General features: G+C 50.2%; 1 protein-coding gene across 7 annotated transcripts in view; it reads right to left on the bottom strand.

Annotated features, from left to right (window-relative positions):
* The window catches only part of LOC149912161 (rho GTPase-activating protein 32-like), a 90,696-nt gene that overhangs the window by 32,497 nt on the left and 45,398 nt on the right, over positions 1-12,801 (bottom strand). The window contains exons 1-17 of one of the 7 annotated variants that reach the window (XM_090131261.1): positions 9,482-9,640; positions 8,565-8,680; positions 6,910-7,125; positions 6,670-6,809; positions 5,656-6,172; positions 5,021-5,107; positions 4,600-4,677; positions 3,826-3,948; positions 3,570-3,647; positions 3,175-3,256; positions 2,551-2,694; positions 2,165-2,267; positions 1,937-2,069; positions 1,689-1,771; positions 1,221-1,328; positions 718-863; positions 26-230 (exon numbers count right to left, since the gene is read on the bottom strand). The exons of 2 other annotated variants lie outside the window; for them this stretch is intronic. In XM_090131261.1, coding sequence (XP_089987387.1) covers positions 26-230; positions 718-863; positions 1,221-1,328; positions 1,689-1,771; positions 1,937-2,069; positions 2,165-2,267; positions 2,551-2,694; positions 3,175-3,256; positions 3,570-3,647; positions 3,826-3,948; positions 4,600-4,653 — 1,259 coding nt within the window. In that variant the 5' untranslated portion in view covers positions 4,654-4,677; positions 5,021-5,107; positions 5,656-6,172; ... (2 more) ...; positions 8,565-8,680; positions 9,482-9,640. Of the gene's footprint in view, positions 1-25; positions 231-717; positions 864-1,220; positions 1,329-1,688; positions 1,772-1,936; positions 2,070-2,164; positions 2,268-2,550; positions 2,695-3,174; positions 3,257-3,569; positions 3,648-3,825; positions 3,949-4,599; positions 4,678-5,020; positions 5,108-5,655; positions 6,173-6,669; positions 6,810-6,909; positions 7,126-7,562; positions 7,607-8,564; positions 8,681-9,481; positions 9,641-12,801 lie in introns of those variants that run through there. 4 more of the 7 variants (XM_090131260.1, XM_090131255.1, XM_090131257.1 and 1 more) reach the window with 4 other exon arrangements.

The raw sequence follows: 12,801 nt of genomic DNA, 5'->3' as shown, positions 1-12,801 counted from the left end.
TGCTGGAAAAGAAAGTCCTCTTTACCTGTCAGATGGAAAGTCGATGACGGTGTGGAATTTGCCCTGCCCAGCTGCAGGGCTTTCTTCCACCTCAATGTCCTGGCTGCTCTCTGTCACAACAGGAGAGCTGCTGTGGCCTCGCCTCTGTGCCTGTGCCTCCTCCAGGCTGAGCAGCTTTGTGGCAGCAGAAGAGACCCCCAGAGACTTGGGCCCTGGGAGAGAATTGTGCCCTGTCAGGGAAAACCACAGGTAAGAGCGAGGATCAGAAAGCAGCAGCACAGCCACCACAGTTCTGGGGGAGGTGCTGTATTTTTCTCAGGCTTGCTTGTCCAAGCCACTGGAAGAAGAGGAGCTCAAAATAACCATGTGGGCAGAGGTCTGTTTATGGCAAAGGACACGGTTATAACGAAGAGCAGCTTACTGTATCAAAATAGGCAAGGAAAAACCCAAGGAATAGGGGCAGGGAACTGAGAAAGCTTCGCTGCCACACTTGCATCAAGCTTCTCCTGCGTGCAAACCATAATAATGATGGTTTCCTCCTTGTGAAATTTGGGCTTGGACATTCTCAGCATCCAGCAACAGGATGCCATACCCTAATGGAAGCCCAGAGGTCTGCTGTCCCCTTGATGGTAAAAGAGTATCTCAAAGGTCCCGGAGAAGGCCTGCATTTGGTCAAGGTGTCAGGTCAAGATCAAGCTAATGGAGGAAGACACTCACCTGCTGCATCTGCAATGTCTGCTCTGGATTTGGAGCAGAAGAGGACGTCTGTGTGGTTGATGATGAATTCCACCACATCTGACTGTGTCTGCAGCTCCATGCAGGCAGCTCTTCCGCTGGCGCAGGCAGACTCGTTCTGCTGTGATCTGTAGAAAAGGCAGATTTTAGAAGTCATTTCTCCAAGACCGTTTCCCCAAGTCTGAATTGTTGCAGCCAAAAGCTGTCAGCTGAGGCTCTGGAGACTTCCGCAGTGGGCAGTCAGTGATGCCACTGCAGAAATTCCCCTGGATGATCAAGGACACGTCAGTCCCATCTCAACAAGGCTGCAGAAATTGTCACCTAGACATTGTGCCCGTGGGGTTGGAGAACAGCCCAGGCTCCTGCTCTTTTGTCAGCCACAGATTTTACAGGAGAAGAGCACATTTGATGGAGAAAAAGGGAGGATTGTTTTTTTTTCTGGAGAACAGATGAAGCGTTGTGTTGAAACAGAACCAGAAGTTTACCTTAAGAGGTTTGGAGCCCACACAATGGCTAGGTTCTTGGCATGCATGTTTGTGATAGTGGAGCTCCCAGCCAGACACGCCAAGTGTCTCATCAGGAACTCCAGTGTCCTGGAAAACAAGAGAGGCAAACGTTCAGCACCAACGAGCATGCCGTGCTGCAATTCAGAAAGCAAACCTCCATTCATGTTAGTTCTTGTGATTGCTACTGTCACCGAAGGTGAAGTAGATCCAACTTGACTGAGTGCCACGCTGCAGCACCAAGCCCCAGCACAGCACAGCCGCAGCCATCAGCTGCACCAAGCGTGCCCCCGTGCCCAGGAACTGACCCCATAAAGTAAGCCCATGGAGCCTTCAACCCTTCAGCATACACAGGCATCGTGTTGCCGGCGTGAGACAGAGCCTGGAACCGCATCGTTGCCCTCTGCAATGCAGCAGGGCTGAGCTCAGCAGGCTGAGGGCAGCACTGACCTGTAGTGAGGAGCGGGCAGCTGCTGGATGACGTCCTGCATTCTGAGCAGCCGCTCCTCCTCTGTAGCGGCACCAACAGCATCCTGGAGTAGTGCAGAAAGGGAGCGAGACACCAATCAGGCTAGTACACCACTGCGAGTAAACCTCGTGGGGCTGACAGCAAAAGGGCCTCCGAGCTGGGGCACTGCTGCAGCCATCTGCCAAGAGGCCCAGGAAGAGGGAAATGAAAGACGTGGCCTTGTGCTTACCGAGAACTTGCCGTACAGCTGGTGGGTGAGCAGAGGGTTCGGGAGCTCCCTGAAGTACATCTTGCAGAGGGAGCTCACGCTGTGAATGTCACGGACGGTGAGCTCAGGAATCTGCTCCGACTCAAATTCCTGCCTGGAGAGAGGGACGCAAACCCGGTTGAGCGAGAGGAAGGCAAGCCCAAAGCCACACCAGATGCACTCAGGCTGTGTCAGTCGCAGCACTCTTACCGCAGTCTCTGGATGTTGGACGCGACGCCGGACAGGCGGTATATCCCCTGCACCACGCCGTGCTGCTCAATGAACTCAGCGCAGCTCTGGAGGACCTGGGGGACTGAAGAACACGTGCCAGCCGTCAGTGGAGCTCCTGATTCAATCGTGCTGCAGGCTGTGCTCCCGGGAGTCACATCCCATCCACTAAGCCCAGCCAGGCTTGGCTGAAGCAAATACAGATGTGCTTGTCTCTTAGGAGCATCCGCCTCACTTGATCCTTCAGCCATCAACTCCCATTACACGTGCCTCCACTGCTATCAGCCTGCCCCCTGCTAGATATGAGCTCCCTTTCATCTTCTTTAGATGCCAGCAGAAGAAGATCTCAGGAATGGGCAGCTCCTTACCATCACGACCGGAGTGGAGAAGATGCTCTCCCAGGTCACCGCCAAACACCCTTTCCTTCTCCACCTCCCGCTCGGTCGGTTTCTTTGGGCGGGCCTTCACCAAGGAACGAAGGAAGGTGAGGATCTTGCTGCGTTTCTTGGGCACTGCACAACAAAAGGAAGAAACCAGGTCATTTCAGGTCTGGCTCCGTTGGACGAGGCCGAGCACAGCACATTCTACAGGGCACGTCAGAACGGGAAGAACATTACCAACCAGTACATACAAAAAGGGATTTTCCCCATCTCTGGAGGAGCCCAAGGCCAGGCTGGATGGGGCCCTGGGCAGCCTGATCTAGTCTCACATTAAATGTGGGGGCTGGGAGACCATCCTGAGGCAGGAGGGTTGGAGCATGATGATCCCTGAGGTTCCTTTCCATCCCAAGCCATTCCATGAGTATTCTATAGTTTCCCCAAGTCCAGTCATAAACCCAGGAGGATTGGGCCAAATCTCTGCCCCATGGTGTGCATGAAGAATCATCAACCCAGAGGACAATGTGGGATGGATAAAGGAGGTACTAAACATGGAACATACCCCCAAAAAGACTTCATTTTGCTTTCCCACACCATCAAATGTAACATCCATACCTGGCTTTGGCACAGAATTGATGAGTGCCTCAGGAATGTTCTTATTAATGAGTTCCACACACTCCCCTGGGAAAAATCCAACCTGTAACAAGAAGAGAGGCCAACTATTGCATGCAGCACTTCTCAGGTCTGAACTGTTAAACCAAAAGCCACGTAACATTTCCCTCGGAACGTGCTTGCCTGACGTTCCATAAGACTATCCAGCAGAAAATGGCCATAGTTCACAGCATAAAGGTAATAATTTTTCAACATTAGCAGCCAAAGGCAAGGTCCCTTGACACCGACACAGGGAAACTGTTTATGTCCACTAGGCATCCTGTGCAGGCAGAGCAGCTCTAAGCTGAGATTCCTGCCTTTACTGAAGTTGCACTCTCCAGTCTGAAGCTTGTGCCTACCTGGAAGCCGAGCTTGCCTCTCCACCAGGGGGTCAGCTCCTTTGGTGGCATGTCGATGACACAGATGATGTCTCCCACCTTCAAGAGATTGCAACATCAATCCCAGCTTCAGCACGGCTGGGAGGAAAGCACAGCTCAAATGACTGCATTCTTCTGCACTGCCAAACATTGCCGAGCGTGAGAGCACTTGCACCAGCGCAGCTGTGAAGGCATTTGCCACTGTAAAATAGAGCATGGAACGCCTTGAACTGCTTACCTCAAAGGAGAGTTCATCCGCTGCCTGGGCAATGTGTCTCTTAATAGCATGGGCAGCAGCAATAGCTGGAATGTTCACAGGTGCCACCTCATGGTCCAGCAGGGGCTTCCCCTTGTTCTCAGTCTGAAACAGAGAGCACAGGCCACGGTGAGGAGCTGGGAACCAACAAGGAGGATTTCAAGGTGAGGAGCACATCTGCAGAGAAAGCTGCAGGAAATGCACTCGGTCCTTATCGTGGGCACTTCAGAAGGAACTGCAAGTCTAATAACGGCTGTTTCTCTCCCTGGTGTGCAGCAGGCACACGCCAGGCAATGCAAGGATGCATCTCTCCCCACCCAGACTAATCAGCAATGGCACTGACGCAGACAGGTGGCCTTGTCCATTTTGCCCCCTCCTTTCCTACGCTCTTTGTGCAGGAAGGCTGACTGTTTAAGATGCTAGGAGACCGTGAAGAGGGAAACCAAAGCTACGGCTGCAGTTACAAGGTGCAAACAGTGCCATTGCAAGCACCAAGCAGCTCTCTTGAGCAGTCCAACCAACAGCGAGGCCAAACAGAGCAGAGAATGATTGTTGTTTCTGCAGCCATTTCAAGGGAAAAGTCAGTAGAGGACAAACCCCACAGCCGAGATGGCTCTGGTACTTTTAAAAACTTGCCACGCTTGCACTACTGTCTTGCCACAGAGGAGCTCTCTTGGAAAGCAGGAGAGCACATCTGCGGCTCACTCTGCTGGCTGCAGTCAGGGAACAAAGACCAATCAGAGCTTCATACTCTACCTCTGTCCATGCCAGGTCAGGCCCACAGCTGATCTCGCTGCACGCCACAGCCATCAGCGTAGGTGTGACAAGCTGGAACTGAAAAGAAACACACTTTTATTTTCTCTGTTCACATCTCTGCTGTGCTCCCTACAGCTGTCGGGCACACTCACACAGCCCAAGCACGCCTGCTGGTGTCCCTGGTGATGCTGTGCAGCTCTGCACAAGCTGGGGCTGGGACTCTTTGCCTAAGGGATTGCTTTCCATAAAACCAGCTGGTCACAGCACCACAGACAGCATCCTTCTGAGGGCTGAGCTGCAGAGCACGTGGAGAAAACCCACACGTGACCAGCGTCCCATCAAAGCTGGATGAGGCTGTGTTACTAAACACGGGGCGTCACGGGCTGCTAAAGCATGTGGGGGGACAAACCATGGCAGGTACCTGGCAAGAGATCAGAACGAGGGAGAGAAATCTCACGAATCCGCAGCCTTTCCTTGTCACTTTGCTCTGATCTTCCACGAGCAAAAGCTGCAGCAGGGAAGCAGGCAGAGGGTGGAGAGAGGAGAGAGAAAGAGCAGGTCAGTTTGCTTCCACGGTTTAGCAAAGACTACGAGGGAAAAACCAAAATCTGCCCTCCCTCAACTTAAAAACTTAAGTTTTCAACTTAAAACCATTTCCCCTTGTCCTGCAGTTATCTACCCTTTCAAAGAGTTGATTCCCCTCCTCTTTTTAGGCTCCCTTTAGGTACTGAAGGCTGCCATGAGGTCACCCCACTGCCTTCTTTTCTCCAGGCTGAACAAGCCCAGCTCCCTCAGCCTGTCTTTGCAGGGGAGGTGCTCCAGTCCCCTGATCATCTCTGTGGCTCGCCTCTGGACCCTCTCCAACAGCTCCCTGTCTTTCTGGACACTGTACTGCAGCTGGGGCCTCACAAGAGCAGAGCAGGGGGGGACGATCACCTCCCTGTCCCTCATGGCCACCCCTCTGCTGATGGAGATAATGTGATCCTATGAGCTCCGCCAGCCAGCAGTTCTCAGCACTCACTGTCCCCCCGTCTCTCCCACACTGTCTCAGCTTACCTACAAGGTGCTGCACAGGACGGTGTGAAGACAAAGGGACGCAGTCGGTGCACAAGTGCAACAAGCGAGCTGCTCAGTCAGAGCTCCAGCGCTCCAATGAAGGGACGCAGCACGCACTGCTCCTCCCCTCATTCTAGCCCTTATGACATCACTGAGGGCCACCAGGCTGCTCCACCACGACGGACAGGGTGGGGAGGCAAGACCAGGCACAAGGGCAGAAGATTCCAACAGCCCAGCCCAACGTTCTGGAATCAGGGGCTGCTTGGAATTCTACCCCAGCCAAATCCTGGAGAAGCTGGCACGGGGTCGTCATGACCAAAGCGCAGGACCTGGCGCTTGCTCTTGTTGAGCCTCGCACAACTGGCCTCAGTGCATCCCTCTGGAGGGCCTTCCTGCCCTCAGCCAGATGGACGCTTCCTCCCAGCAGCGTACCTTGCAGTGCTGGGCCCATGTCAAATCCACACTAGAGTGGGTTTTGTTACATTCAAGGGCATGTTGCAGCACCCATCTATTTCACCTGGAAGGAAATAAAGCAGGAGATGGGAGAAACACAGAACTACTGCCAGACTGCTTTATCCCTTTCTTAGCCCAACTTCCCTTGCCTCATCCCCTACCCCAACTCCTAAATGATGCCCACAGGCTGATAGTTGGATCTCAAGTCCATAGGACTCCTTTCACAGGGCTCCATCAAAAAGGCTGTCACACTTGTTCCGTACGCTCACACTGACCCAGCAGTGGTATCACAGTCACTTAACACACACACAACAACCAAACCCCGAGCATGCACATCCCTTCCTGCGTGACTGCAGCCCACAGCTCCCCTTCACACCTCCGTGGATCTCTGGTGTTTTACACGGATGCAGCCTCGCTGCAGCTCCGTGGCTGTCACACAAGGCCTGCAGGACCTCTTTCTCTGCAAACCCCGTCTGCAGGCATTGGTTCACGAGGTTCACCTCCTGCCCTCCTGAGCAAAAACAAGCACTAAGAACAAGAGCAAAGCACACTGGACTCGACCTGGCTGGATCCCCAACCCTCAGTCCTGTCAGACGGACCCTGGTGTGGAGACTCATCCCCAAAGCCTGGCTGGACATCAGCACAGGCATCCTTCTTCAAACGCCCCATCCAAGCAGCAAGGGATCAAAGCGTTGGCACAGCTGAAACAGAAATGCTGTGTGAGTTTCCTGTTAGCACTGAGCAGGAACAAATCTACCGCTGAGCAGCAGGATGTGAGACAAGCAGCAGAAGACACCCAACCTGCAGAACCAGCTCGTTTGGGGTCGGTCCAGATGTTTGTCTGCTCCCTTCCCTGGCCCAGGCCAAGCTTGTGAGCTGCTCCTCCTTGGTGCAGGGGGAAATGGTGCAGATGCCATGTGGTGGCTATGCACAGCATGCCTTTTACTTGCTTTTCCTATCTCCATCTTCCATTAGCAAACAGCATCTCCAGCCTCCAGAGATCACTGAGTCCAACCCCTGCACAACAGTGAAAAAAAAGATATGATAAGGGGTACTTAAAGCACAGCATCTGTAATCAGATCAGACTCCTGCACTGTGAAGACTTCCATGAGTATTCCTGCAGAGTGCATCACTTAGTCTCTCTTTAGCCTTGTGTTCATGGTTTTCCTGTAAGAGCTTGTCTAAACACTGCCTATAATCGTGGTTATGCTAGAAGCATTTGGATTTATTGATCCTCAGTGTGATTTCAGTAACAAATCCAGATGCTTTTTTGTTAAGGGCAGCTTTCAATTTCTCAACTGAAATTTCAATATTGCATTAGGTGTTGACAACCACGGGGCTGCAGTACAGAGAATTACAGGGAGATTAATTTCTCCATCTCCATTCTCCTAGACATTTATGATTACAGTGATGTAGTTATATACAAAGTTGCAAGATACCAAAGCTAGAATAACCTCTTGGTGCAGCAGGATGTCTGGAGCCCAAGTGCAGAGTCTCAGTGTTGCAAAGCCTTGAAGAGGTGCAGCGTATGTGCTGGGGCTGATGACACAGACACTGGAGCAAGGCCAGTGTGATGTTAGAAACTTGACCAGCAGCTGATCTGTTGTCAGCCATTTCTGGACACAAACGGGATCTGGTCGACTTAGGACATGACCTTTGGGCTGGAGAGCAACTCCCCGAGGAATCACACAGCCACTGCAGACCGTTGGCAAGAACCCCATACCAAAACAGCTCATCTGCAATCAGTTTTTAATCTGTGCAGCAGTGATTGGAACAGGCGCACGCTCTCTGCAATTGCAGGAATGTTCACAAGTGGAATGGACATCACCTGTGTGCTCCAGCTCTTCTGTGTGCATGCTAGGAGAAGTGATCCCCCTGCACCCAGGGCTGCAATAAAGTCCTGTGGGCTTTCTAACCTGCCCACCAGCAGCCCAGGCTGCCCAGAGCCACATCCAGCCTGGCCGTGGATGCCTGCAGGGATGGGGCATCCACAGCCTCCCTGGGCAACCTGTTCCAGTGCCTCACCACCCTCTGGCTGAAAAACTTCCTCCTCACATCCAACCTAAACCTCAACACCCCTCGTCTCAGTTTAAAGCCATTCCCCACGTGTCCCATCACTGTCCACCCTCCAAAACAAAACACCTCGGCTGTTCAACACTGAAAGAGCAAAATAACCCACAGCTCTTACTTCCACTGTATGCATTTAATTCCAAACTTAAGGTCACAGGTTAATTACTCATGTGATCCTTCCTGACAGAAGAACTACTCGTAGTGATGTGTAGGAGTAAGGAACTGTTTGAAAAGGTCATGGACATATTAGAACTTGCAGCATTTTTCTTAATAGATGCCTACATTGCAAAGCATTTTGTAAAACACACGTTACAAGTACTGTGCATTGGATTACACTATATCAAACTCTAAGTAACAATACAGGTTGCTTTTAAATCTACACTTACATGCTAACTCCTTGATAAAATTCCTGACTGCCTTCAGTTTTATAGCCAAAGCAGTGTTTGAGCTGGTAATGTACTCTTGAACAGCACTGCTGCCTTCAGCATTTGTATGTTTAGATCTGAAAAGAGAACTTGGTCATTATTTCACGATGAGAGAATCTTATATGACAAAACAGAATTACAAAAATCTGACAATACTGTAAAATGCCAGCGTAAGAATGTGGCTTTGATTTTTTTTTTTTCTTTTTTTTTTTTTAAATGGTGAGTGTACCATTAATTCAAGACAAGAATTTTGTTTGTAAGTCGATCTCTATAACTGTTCTTGGCATCATTCTGTAGGATGAACTAGATACATGGAATTTGGCACTGGCTCCCCAGGGCAGTGGTTTGGCACTGAGCTGACAAAGGCCAAAGAGCATTTGCACAATGCTCTCAGACACAGGGCTTGACCCATAGGAGGTCCGGTGTGGAACCAGGAGGTGGAATACATGATCCTCGAGGTCCCTTCCAAATACAGATATTCCATGATCCTCTAATACTTATATTCCCAAGTCCTGTACACAGTGCTCAGATGCTTAATTGAAAGGTTCCATGAAACAGTGAGGTATCTATGTCCCTTTACCACTCAGTTATTCAATTTGCCACATGGATCTTTTATCCAGTCACATTAAAAAACCCCTCAAAGTATTTCCTTCAGTCTTCCATTCTGATAGAGCTTTCTGGAGCAAATAAAGAGTTGCAACTCAGAATGTCCACACCTCCCTTCCTGCACCCTGCATACTTTTTTCATTGCACTGTGATTACGTACCATTCTATTGTCACCCTCATTCTGTCATTATCTAGGCAGTTTACTGCCATTAAATTTTCCAGCAACAGATGCCCACAAGTACAGCCAGCCTGGAAATATTTTGATTACTTACCTTTGTCCTGATGTCCTTGTAGGAGGTGGGACATTTCTCCATCTCAGCAGCAGAGGGCAGGAGGGGTCCAAGGTGAGGGCACGCTCTCCTCTATTTTTCTGGCACTCAAAGACAAAGGGAACAAGAAAACCAGACGTGTTCCCTTCCCACGGCAAACACCAGCCTTTCCATCCTTACAGTCCTTCCTGCCATCAGCAGAGATATTTTGCTTTCTTGTGCCACTTCATCCCTTTAGCATCTGGCATTCTAACAAAAAAGTACTCTAACACAGGAATTTTAATATTTTCATATTAAATGTCAGAATTAAGGAACCATTATTATTACCAAATATTTAAAACATTCAACCCAGTGAGAAGTGAACTGATGTTGCATTTAGCATTCAGATAAGAACTTGACATTTCTCCGGGAAATTCTGTAATCATCATAGTGTTTAACAGTTTTCAGTTTATGAATACTAGTTAAGTCTTCACTAATACATTATCTTCTTCCCCCTTTATGCTTTCTATATTGCTTCTGAAGCAGACTTACCTCATGATTGAATAAATGTATAGTAACGTCCAAGGTGCTTGGATTGAACAAAAATAATCCCAGTATGGGGTTCAGTCAGACTTCTATAGAATAGGTGAATCTTATGCACTGGTGCCAGAGATTTCCAATAGACGACAGGAAGTTCAACAGATGAAAAGTGCACCTAAGTAAAAAGTGCTACTTTAATAAACTATAGTCTCATTGTCAAGCCTTGCACTGTCTCAGCAGATTATTACAAAATGTTCATTCAAGCAGGAATTAAGAGATGCGTCTGAATTGATAACAACAACGAGTAATTAAGAAAGCTTGACTGCAGTCTGCTTGAGGATTCCAGTCTGAAGTGTGTTCCACCTGATGACAACTGGGAATGTCTTTCTCTCACCATTAGAACCATTGCACCTCTGACTAAACACATAGCTAATCACCACTGAAAACTAACTACATGTTGATTAACATTCAGAGAGATTGTGCAGGTGTCCTTTTAGGAACTGGCCTACAGTATGCTAAGAGGGATGGATGTGGGGACATTAGGATCACGTGCCCTCTGCCTGTTAAGACAGCCCCAGCAGAGCAGGTCAGCAGGCTGAAGAGCTGCGTGGGTCACCAGGGCTCAGAGACTTCACTCGGCCATCTGCAAGTTGAGGGACTTCAGCCCAAGCTGCCCTTTTCCATGCAGGCAAGGAGGCCAAGAGAAGGTGGATCGGCACGGTTCTGGTGCAGACAGGGGCTGCAGTGTGAGCAGGCCTACACAGACAAGGCTGTGCCCACACAGAGTGACAGCAGCTTTCGCTGTGAGCAGATTCCCAGGGGGCCTGAGCCATGGCAGTTCTTGATGGCAGCATGTTCCAATCAGCCCTGGAAGTCTTCTCTGGACGTCTGTCGCATTCTGGAATCCACACTGAGGACGCAGTCGCTGTGTCAGAGCAGCTGGCAGAGTCACGGGGAACCGTGACGTAGTTGGCCCAGGGAGCAACAACAAGGCCTGCACTGCTCAGCCAGCCCAGGCCAAAGGGGAGCACGAGAGAGAGCAGAGGAGAGAGGGGGGGAAAGAGGGCCAGGAAGGAAAGGCCTGTGCCTGAATGGACGTGTAGCAGCAGCTGCTGACAGCAAACTCGGTGATGGCAGGGGCACAGCAGAGCAGTGCAATGCTGGCAGCTTCCTGTGTCTTTCACACAGGCACTGCAGACATGGCCAGCACTGGGAGATCAGCAGAACTGCTGCACACCTCTGCCAGCCCAGGCCAGAGGAGTGCAGAACAGTGAGCTGCTGCTGAGGGGAGAGAGGATGGCCTGAGAGCTGACCTGAGAGGCAGGGCTGGCTGTGTGACAGCAGCCTCTGTGTCCTCCTCCTGTGTCTGTGAGGGCCAGAGGGCCAGAAGAGAACATGCCCAGACAACGAAGCCCTGCTGTCCTCTGCTGCTCAGCTGGAGAGATGTTCCGCCTTCCTGAAGGACGCTGATCCAAAGGGAAGGAATCAAAGGAAGTCCAGGCTGGCTGTCCTTGTGGGCATCAGCTGCTGGCAGCTGCCTCTGTGCTGCCATGGGCAGGGCACAGCACACACAGTGTTTGCAGTTCCCTGTGTGACACTGGCCCTGGTGACCTGACAGCCATAGGGAGACAAGAGAAAGAGCTGCCTCCCTCTGCCAGATGAGGCAAAGGTGAGAATCCCAGAATCACAGCATGGCCCGGGTTGGAAAGGAGCTCAAGGTTCATGAATCTCCAACCCTTGGCTCTCCAAGGGTGCACAGGGGGCTTTGTTCTCCCTGTGGTGCAGCTTCAGTGCCAACTCACAGCTGAGCTGGTTGGCACACTGTGACAGCCTGCCGCTCTGAAGCTCTTGGGGCAGTGCTCAGTTCTTTCTGAAGTACTCTGGAAAATGCTGCTTCTCCTTCACCAAGTCTGTTTCCAGACAGACGTCTTTTTCTCCTCTGTACACACAAACAGTATCTTGTAACTCCCTGGCACAGTGCTCAGAAGTGATACTTCTGGAAGCACGTCAGAGAAAAGTGGCCTTGTCCCAGTGGACTTTCAGAGCAGATGAGAACAAGTCTTGGTTGACGGCTTTCTTCTGCTTCTGGAACTGCACAGGCAGGTTGTGTGTTGTCATACTTTATGCCAGAGTGCCAAACTGAAGCAGTTTCTGCAACCTCTTTTTTTCATACTTGTCACTCTTTGCTGAGAGCTTAACTTAGTCATTTTTAATGCGCTCTCATCTAAACTACTGTGTCCTCCAGTGTCAGTGTTGTATGAATCAGGACTGTGGGATTTCATCAGTGAAAGGATTCTGCTCTAATGACTGTCATTCTAAAGCTGATATTGTTTCTACCGCATCAGGCTTGCAGGAAGCATCTTTGATCAACAGAGAAATCAGAAAAATTGCTTTTCCTATTGCAGTTTCCTTTTAACTAGTGATGAAAGCTGTCAGTTTATTTTTGGCACCAGAAATCCTGGGATGCAACCAGGTTAGATAAGAAGTGACACTGAGTCAACAGTAAGGGAACACAGATGAGATAGCATCACACAGCTCTGGAAAAGATGTTCCAGCTCTGTGTCTACCTACACCTTCAGGAGATGAAAAGTACTGGCTTACTGAGGTGTCCTGGGTTGCAGGTTCTGTTAATCTCCATTTTTGGAAGAGCTGCTTGCAATAAATACCTTGTAAGGTGAATGAGCTTGATAGAAGTAGGGTGTGAAAGAGATGGATTTGCTGTTTCCCTGAAGGTGCAGGAGTATTGCTGTGCCTACAGTCAGTAAACAAGGCAGAAATCACTGTGTTCCTCAGAATGAAAAGGA

This window comes from Phasianus colchicus, chromosome Z (genome assembly GCF_987193195.1).
Source record: "Phasianus colchicus chromosome Z, bPhaCol1.hap1.1, whole genome shotgun sequence".
NCBI lineage: Eukaryota > Metazoa > Chordata > Aves > Galliformes > Phasianidae > Phasianus > Phasianus colchicus.
Note: the sequence above shows the minus strand (reverse complement) of the source record. Positions and strands in the feature narration are given on the sequence as shown.